The 9701-nt window shown below is 41.9% G+C and overlaps 1 protein-coding gene across 1 annotated transcript; it reads right to left on the reverse strand.

Moving 5' to 3' along the window:
- Window positions 1-1156: 1156 nt before the first annotated feature.
- Window positions 1157-9276, reverse strand: GGCT (gamma-glutamylcyclotransferase). The gene is made up of 4 exons (XM_025464520.3): window positions 9007-9276; window positions 4808-4953; window positions 3623-3758; window positions 1157-1762 (listed from the first exon to the last, which is right to left on the reverse strand). Exons 1-4 carry the CDS (start codon window positions 9145-9147, stop codon window positions 1619-1621), a joined length of 567 nt encoding a protein of 188 aa, XP_025320305.1. The 5' UTR covers window positions 9148-9276; the 3' UTR covers window positions 1157-1618.
- Window positions 9277-9701: the final 425 nt, after the last annotated feature.

Below are 9701 nucleotides of genomic sequence, written 5' to 3' on the forward strand. Positions count from 1 at the left end.
CACAGAGAGAGAGAGAGAGAGAGAGAGAGAGGCAGAGACACAGGCAGAGGGAGAAGCAGGCTCCATGCACCGGGAGCCCGACGTGGGATTCAATCCCGGGTCTCCAGGATTGTGCCCCGGGCCAAAGGCAGGCGCTAAACCGCTGCCACCCAGGGATCCCAAGGGTCCTAGTTTCATATAGAATTCTCAGGTTGTTTTCCTGTCCTGCAGCAGGATTGCTCAAGGGTTAGTAGTCAAATTCCAGGGCTATTATTGGCATTTGTACCCAAAGATGTTAGCTTCACTTCTTTACCAGTGCTAGAAAATATTTATCTTCTTTTTGTGAGAAAAGGATTGGTACAACTTGAAGGTATTCCTCATTTTTCTGCAAGCCCAGAAATGCTTTTCAAAAACTGTTTGTTAGAGTTTTATGCAGGAGCTGGTGGTATTGTGGTTAGAGGGCCAAAATCACTGGAGGAAATGCAAACCCCTGCATAGGACATTTGGTAGTACTACCTTGAAAACTGGAAAAACAATATACTCCTAATTACCAGATTTACGTTCAAAGGCCAGACATGAAGTCTTTATTGTTAGTGTTTTAAATTCCTTAATGAAAGTTGTCATTTTAGGTGGATGAGATAGATTATGAGAATATTGTTTTTACACCAAAACTAAGCCTTGTTCACTATATTACTGTAACTGAGTTCTGGGTACTGACAAACAGTCTTCTTGGGAGGAGTTAGGAACTGATGAAAACTAGAATATTAGAGAGTATACTCGAAAACAGTGAGGTATACCAGCTATAAAACATGATCTAACCTGAAGTCTATGGTTCAGTCCCACTATAAAGGCTGTAGCTGAAAAATTCTTTGGTTATTTTTCCCAAGAGAATATACCAAATCTTTATGTTTCTGCAGCTAGCTCACTTCATTCCAATAACCTATTTCAAAAGTCTAACTCCAGAGACCTGAGTTTTTGATAATCAGTGCTGTTTTATTCATGACTCTTCTTTCTTCATTTGTTCAGTAAATTCAAGAAGCCAAGAGTCAAACTGGAGCTTCCATAAAATGTTTTTCTCCTCATAATCCCTCATAATCTGTACAGCCGACACCATACCCAGTATGTGTGATGATAGGAGTCTCTAACAAAGTTAAATATAGTACTTTAGTAAGGAATATAGGTTAAACCACAAATACATTTATTTCTCTAAGAACAGTATACCATTTTTAAATTAAAAAAAATTATCAACTGTCTCTGCAGTTTCCTTGCTCTTATTAAACTGATTTTAAAAATCCAAGAGCAGAGCAATTCACCCGCACAATCATTAAGTTGCAAATCTCTCCTTTGTCACAGAGCAAGAACACGTTCAACTGCAGAAAATAACTTCTAAGTATTCACAGATGGAGTACCCATATCCACTTGTCATGCATTCCAGTGCCTCATGGCAACCTTTTCAATTATCTAATTTCTAACCTAGTTTCTTTTTATAATCTGAAAACAAAGAATCACCTAAGTAAGACACCCCTTCAGAGCACTGCTGAAAATGTACTAAACATAGAGATATCTCAAATCTCTGTTCTAAATGTTAAAAATATATTAGCACATACAGAAAATATCTGTAGATATATTCTATTAGGTCCTAACGAGTTTTTATTTCTCCCTTTTTGATAATGTCTTCAATTTCTTCTGAGACTTCTCCTTTGTAGTCATTTGGTTCTATTGCATTTAACTTCTTTTGATACTCCAGTGGCAAACCGTTTTCTTTTGCACCTAGGCAAATGACCTAGAAATGGTTAAAATAAATGAGAAATATCTTTTAGTTGGGAACATAATTAAATAGACCACAGCTTCATGTGCAGTATCAAAGTACAAAATATTAGCTTTCAGATAACTCTAGAATAAACAATTATAGAACAAAATAAAGACAGTCATTCCTCTCACAATGAGCATGAATGTGCAGGGAGTTTTCAAAGCCACAAGATACATCCTTATGGAGTATCAATTCTACTCAATAACATATTCAGATATTTTTAAAAACTGAAGTATAACATATAGTGTTATATTAGTTTCAGGTATACAATATAAGGACTCAAGAATTCTTTACATTACTCAGTGTTCATCATAGTAAGTATGCTCTTAACCTCTTTCGCCTATTTCATTCCCCTACCCACCTCCCCTAAGGTAACCACCAGTTTGTTCTCTGTATTTAAGAGTCTATTTTTTTGTCTGTTCATTTGTTTGCTCATAAATTCCAAGTATGAATGAAATCATATAGTATTTGTCTTTCTGTCTGACTTATTTCATTTACCATAATACCTTCTAGGTCCAGCTGTGTTGCTGTAAATAGCAAGATCTCATTCTTTTTTTTATGGCTGAGTGATATTCCATTGTATGTATGTGTGTGTGTGTGTGTGTGTGTGTATACTCACACACACCATGTCTTATTTATCCAAACTATGGATGGACACTTGGGTTGCTTCCATATCTTGGTTATTGTAAATAATGCTGCGGTAAACACAGGGGTGCATATATCTTTTCAAATTAATGTTTTCATTTTCTTTGGGTAAATACCCAGTATCAGAATTACTGGATCAAATGATAATGCTATTTTTAATTTTTTGAGGAACCCCTATACTGTTTTCCACAGTGGCTGTACCCGTTTGCATTCCCACAAGCAGCACATCAGGGTTTCTTTTTCTCCACATTCTTGCTAACATGTTATTCCTTTTGTTTTTTATTCTACTCATTCTACTTTAAAACATTTTTATTTTATGACAAAAACTTTTTGTATAGAATTCGCATGATCTATTAAGAAAAAACACCATTCTTTAAAAAAAAATTAAAGTTTTCAGGGAGCAGTTTTAGTTTAATCTGAGTCTACTCTGCCTCTGAATTAGAACTGAGGTAATAAATGACAACTATGCTTAGTGGGTACTTCTCAGATTCATAGCAGTTTAATTCTTCTAGGCTCCATACTAGAAAATTCCAGATTAGCCCAGGAACTGGTCATCCACTCCAGGTGCTATGTCCTGATTAGGCCTTCCACAAGTACCTAAGTTTAGGTTTCTAAAAAGGGATGTTGGGGTTTCTATCCCACATTCTTCTCCTATGCTTGTGGGAGTGATTTCTCTGGTTCTGAAAGACAAGATGACTTTTTTCCCTCCATTTTAGGATGGAAAACATTTCAGCAATAGGAAATATATTTTTTCTCCATAAAAATGAATCTTACTATTACGAAATATTCTTTAGTGGAGGAAAAAAAATGCCTATGTACAGAATAAATCCACTAAAAATACACGCATATATGTTATTTTCTACTTGAAGAAAGAAAACACACACCTGGAATTATGGCTTTATATATTTCCAAAGTTTTTAAAAATAAATGTGGTTTAGGAACATGGTTCTTTCATTACAAATAAATCTGAACATTTTTCAATTTGCAAGTTAGGTAAATAACTATCACCTTTGCATTAAAAACATTTTGATTAAAATGAAGTGTCCACAGGGGTAGGACAGGCAAAAAAAGAATGAAGTATTCAGGTAGAATTTAATGCATACAAAGTCTTTTTAAAACAAGATCTTTTTTAGTTTATCTCATTGGAAAATAAAAAGGAATCACCAAAAGTCTTTGCAAGTAGTTTACCTTTTTATACTGGGGAGATGGGGGAGCACTCTCATAATTTTTCATCTGATAACTTCGACAGGTTATTTCTTTTCCTTCTTGAGTATAAACATCAACTTCTATTGGAACATATGTTCCGCTTTTAACCCCTTCTTGCCTGAAACCAGAACAGCCAAATTTTAACCATATTTGACTTAACCAAGTTAGTTTACTGGATTAAAAATTTACCTATATATGGAGGTACTTGCTCCCTACGTATTTTGGGATATGCAGAACATATTATAAATACTACTACAACAAAAGTAAACTTAGTATTTCAATTGGAAAGCCTCTTAGTATTACTTGGTATACTTCTAACAGACCTCTATATTTATCCTATCTAAGCACATGCTTGAATATAGTTATTTCAATCTTTATACCCTTCAACATTGCCCTCTAGGCTATAAAAAATGACTGTTCCGACAACAATATTCATCCAAAGAAAAGTAGAAGGAAGGGCTCATTCTCATTCACCAGTGACATTAAGGTATCAAGCATATCAGATAATGTGTTCTTCTAAAGTCCTACTCCTTTCTGCCAACTTTCTTTGTATACATGTTCTGTCACACAACTCTTCAGAGTTCTAGTTGTAAAAAGTATCAAAAACATTTCTAGTATGTTGTCAAAGTTTTCACAAGTTATTCCTTTTTTGCTGACTCAACTGCAGCCTTAAAGAATTACTTTTTTAAAAAGTGACTAATAAAAATTGAACTGCTTTTGAAACCAATAAAAAGATGCAACAATTACAAATATCTTCAGGCATTTTCACAATATGAAACTACAAAGATCTTTTATAAAAGATAAATAGAACAAAAATAAGGACTTCCATTTTTTGCATTAGAGATTATAAACGTCCCCTCAAATCTCAATCAAAATATGTGAGCCTTCTAGGCATTTTCTTTTTCTTTTTTAATGTAGGCTCTACACCCAACATAGGGCTTGAACTGACAACCCTGAGATCAAGAGTTGCATGCTCTATGGACTGAGCCAGTCAGAGGCCACTAGGCTTTTCTTTTTAGGATGTGCACATTATACCTTTTATGTTAACTCTAAAGTGTAAAGAACATAGTATATGGTTTTGAAAAACCAACACATATATACACATCTTTGCATATGATCCACTTTCTGAATTAGTTATTATTTAACTTATAATTAGAAGCCACCTACTTATCCAGAGAACTTAAATTGCTTTTGTTCATTTTCCATACTACTCCCCATACTTCATCTCCAGGACTTTGAAAAATGGTGGCTATACCTCCATGCCAAGTTTCACTTGTTTTGCCTTGGGAATTGCCAAAGTCAAGCTTAAAATCCTACAAAGGAAACCAAAATGATATAATCAATATCCACTTAAACCCAAATTTCCTTCCTTAAAATAAAAAAAAATTACCCTGAACTCCATGCAATTAAAACATAAACTTTGAGTTCCTTCTCTGCATAAGGAACCATAAAAAATACAAAGATAAAACAAGGACCCAGATCTCAAGGACTGTATTTTTTCATATTCTTCTTTAAAAGTGAAATGTACACTACATATATAATATGTATACATCTTACCATAAACAGTTTAAAGGTTTAAAAAACCCTTGTAATTCCAATGCCTTAACATAACTATTTTCATTTTTGACCAGTCTACCTACATACACATAGATTTTAACTTAGAGGCAACCGTAGTATACATAATTGTTGAGTCTCGGTAGCTACATAGGGCTTATAACCTACTTTTATGTATGTAGAGAGTATCCTACTAGCATCTATCACCATGTTTGCCCTCAAGGAGCTGGCATTTGAGGGTGATTTGTATACTTACTAACAGTAATTTAACATTCATGAATTATACTATTATATCTATAATAAACTTAAGAGCAGCTAACACTAGTACATTACTAGTGCTATAACTACACTATGAGCTTTATATGGACTCTCCTTTTTATCCTGCCAACAACCTTATTATACCCATTTATCAGTAAGAAAAACTGTGGCTTCTAAAGATTAAGCAACTTGCCCAAGGTCTCACAACTAATAGGTAGTGGAGCCAGGTTTCCAGTTGGGCCGCTTCCCTATAGAGATGGGTAAATCAGAGCAGAGAGTACTGGGAAAGATTAAAAACCCTTATTTGGCTGTTTGGTATAGAAAATTTCTTTTCATCTCTCCAGCGCTTAGTTTCCTTAATAATAAAAGGCTGGACTAGATACTGAATCTAAGGTTTATATTTTATCCCTGTCACCTTTATTTTCTTAGAAATGTCAGACGTTTCAGAAGAAAGGTTGGTATGAGTGACCAGTCTCTTCTTCAATTGGTTTACTGGACCAAGTAGCCCCGTCAGGACATCAGGAGAGCGGATAAAAAGTCACAACCACATTAGGTACTGGCTGTCCACTGCTAAATCCAATAGACAATTTTCATTCCTCTGCTTGCTCCACATTTCGGCTGCTTCTAACATAGTTAACCACCCTGTCTTGTTCTGTCTCCTTCCTGACTTTCCGACTGTTCCCTGATCTTAATTCCTTTTGCTAATTCTTCCTCCATACCTGGCCTTTAAATGATAGAGTGGCTAAGGGCTCAGTTTAGGTCCTTTTCCCTGTTCATCAGCAATTTGTTCAAGACAGTCTATCCGCTCCAATGACTTTAAATACCATCCAATATTCCAATCATGTTTTAATTCAACCCAGATCTCTCTTCTAAACTTCAGAAGTGCTTAGAACAGGGCCTACCACGCAGTGAATAGTTAATAAATGCTCACTAATATTTCACTCCTCACTTGGATGTACGACAAGCATCTCAAACTCAGTATGTTCAAAAACTAATTCTCCTCTTCTCTTTACAAATACACCATCATCTACCCTATTGCATCCAAAACCTTAGTCACCTCTGTTATCTCTTCCTCTCTTCATAATCAATCACCAAGGCCTAACATTGGTATCTCCTAAATCTCTCTCTAGCCCATTTACCCTCCGCTGCTATCAGTTCAAGGTACCATTATCCTTAGCATGCATTGCTACAAAAGCTTTCTAACTGGGCTCCCTACAACCACTGCTGTCTCCCTTTCCAATCCATTTTCCATAGCAACCAGAATGAGCTTTGAAGTTGTAAATTTCATCTTTCATTTGCTTAAATTCTGCAATGGATCTTTTCATTGCTCACAAGATAAAGACCAAAGTCTTCTTTGGCCTCTATGGCCCTGTAACATGTGGTACTTCCCTACCTCTCTAGTTGCCATGCTATATCCTCCTCACACATTAAACTCCAGCCATAGCAGCTGGATGATCCAGCTTCTTCTTTCCTGAGGTCATTCGTACATGCTGTTCCTTCTCTTTTCTTGGTCTCCCCCTGCCCAATCATTCAAGTCTCTGTGTAAAAGTCATATTTCAGGAAGAGCTTTACTAAGCTCTTAGGTCAGGACCCCAAGTCATAGATTCCCACAGTATCTTGCAGGTTTCCTTTAAAAAAAAAAAAAAAAGATTTTATTTATTTATTAATGAGAGACATACACAGAGTGAGAGAGGCAGAGACACAGGCAGAGGGAGAAGGAGAGAAGAGGCTCCATGCAGGGAGCCCGACATGGGACTCCAGGATCACACCCCAGGCCGAAGGCGGCGCCAAACCGCTGGGCCACTGGGGCTGCACCCCCCTCATTTTTTTTTAAAGACTTCACTTTTTTATAGCAGTTTTAGGTTCACAGAAAAATTCAGAGGAAGGTACAACATGTCTCCTCTTTAAACTCACCATATCCGTAACCGAATAATCATTTGCTTGATAGCTCTTCCACTTGTCCCAACTATAAGCATCTGAACTTCTTTCCCACAGTTGGGCAACCTCCGCCCTCAGGAGTCTGGGGGGTAGAAAGTGCTAGAGCACAACTCCCATTTTTGAGGCTTCAAATGCCAGCAGTTGCTTCTCCCAGGTTTGCTTGCAGTCAGGGCGTGGGCACATGGCCAAGTTAGCCAATCAGGACACCCACCTGGGACTCTGAATTAGAAGCCAGAGCTAGCGCGCCCAAGAACCGGGGAAATGACCCCCTAGAGGTGGAGGACGCATCTAGTTTTCAGGAACTGCCCTGAGCTGTGACAGTAGCAGGTAAGGTCCCGAGCAGGCAGGATCAGTGACGCACAACACAGTGTCCACACTCATCAAGTTCAGCAGCAGTGCACCAGCGGCCCCCTGGGCTAGTTCTATCTGTGACACTGGCTGTTACAGTTGCTGTACTCCCCTTTATGCCTGCCTGTTCTTCATTTTCGTTTTTAAAGTAGGCTCCATATCCAAAGTGGGGCTTGACCTCACAACCCTGAGATCAAGGGTCCCAGGCTCCATCCACTGACTCAACAACGAACCCCTCCTCTGCCTGCCTGGCCTGTTTGGTCAGCTCTGTGGTCCTGCCTTCCGGGTCATTCTGTGAGTCCTCCAACAGCCTTTCAAACAGACTCTTTTTTTCTGCTTCCATCAGCCACTTTCTGTTGCTTGCAACTAAGAAACCCGGACAACGACAGCAGAGACCGTGTTTGTCTAATTCAACAATGTCAAAAGATTTCGTACATAATCTTTTTTGGGTATCCCTCTCATAGACCTGGAGGTCCTCAAAGGAGCCAACTTTATCAACTTTTGTTATCTGCAGGGAAGAAACTCCGAAGAAATGAACTGGTTGTACCGCAGAGCAATTTTTTTGACTTAAAAAAAAAAAATGTTACTTATTTATTCTAGAGAGAGAGAGAGAGGCAGAGACACAGGCAGAGGGAGAAGCAGGCTCCACGCAGGGCGCCCGACCTGGGACTCGATCCCGGGGCCCCAGGATCACGCCCTGGGCTGAAGGTGGTGCTTAACTTTTGAGGCGCCGGGGCTGCCCAACTTTTTTGTTTTGTTTTGTTTTTTACATCTGGTAAGTTTAAATTCAATTTGCCGACTTTTTTTTTTTTTTTTTTTTTTTTTTTAGGTTTTATTCATTTCAGCGATGCCTACGCCCAACAGCGGCGGGAACGCCGACGCCGAGACGGAGAGTCCCAGGCTCCCGCGAAGAGCAGCGCCTTTCACCCGGGTGGGCTGCGGTGCGGCAGCCCCCGACGTGGCCGGGCACAGCCCCTCCTACCGACCGGCCCCCGCGCAGCCGAGCTCCCGGCAGCAGCCGACCAGCCCCGCAGCAAGGGGCGGCGGGGAGGCGGGGTCCCCGACGGGGGCGCCGACGTGTGGAGGAACCGAGGCAGGGAGGCTGCGCGCGCGCCCCACGTCGGCCGGCAGGCCCAGCCTCCCGGGGAGAGCCGGCCGACCCCGCGGGCCGCCCCGACGTGGCCGCGCAGCAGGAGCCGCGCCCCGGCCCCGGAAGGCGGCTCCTCCGAACGCGGCCCGGTCGTCGGCGGGGCGGCGGCAGCACTGACCTGCAGGCGGGCCACGCAGCAGAACGCGGCCGACGGGTTTCGGAGGTGGATCCGCTCGGTCAGCAGGTTGCTGCCGTAGGCGAAGTACAGAAAACTCTCCCGGTCCTGGCCCTGCGGGGCCTCGCAGCCCGAGTCCGCCATGGCGCGCCACACACCGCGGCCCGGGGCGCCGGCACCACGGCGAGGAGACCACCTGCGAGCGCCACCGCTCCCGCCGCCGCTCCCGCCGCCAACCAGCCGGCGCCTCGGGAGGGAGCCGAAAGGCGGGAAGCGTGGGCCGGGCGAGCCGGATGCGACCGCTCTTCTGATTGGCTGCCGGTCCCAGCTATACAGTTACCCCCGCGATGATTGGCCAAGCCCGCCACCTCCTATCCACTCTCCCGTTAGGACTCTGAGAGGCTCAGTCCTGAGGCGACCGGGAGCCGATTCCTCATTGGACGTGCTCCTCTATGGTCCCGCCCAGACACCCGAGGCTCCCTGTGATTGGCGGGTGGGCGGGCGCTACGGAGAGGCCGGTCGGGTCCGGTGGGTTCGGTTTTGGGGGTTGCGCCGCGCGGGTGCGGACCGGGGTTTCTGCCCTTCAGGTGGGGCAGGTGTGGCCCCCTGGCTTTTCGAGCTCTTTAGGGAGCTCCCTGTTCGGCCACGGCAGGCTGTTCCCCCACATGCTGGTCCCTGCATCCCCGGCCCTGATCACT

Source organism: Canis lupus, chromosome 14 (assembly GCF_003254725.2).
Source record: "Canis lupus dingo isolate Sandy chromosome 14, ASM325472v2, whole genome shotgun sequence".
NCBI lineage: Eukaryota > Metazoa > Chordata > Mammalia > Carnivora > Canidae > Canis > Canis lupus.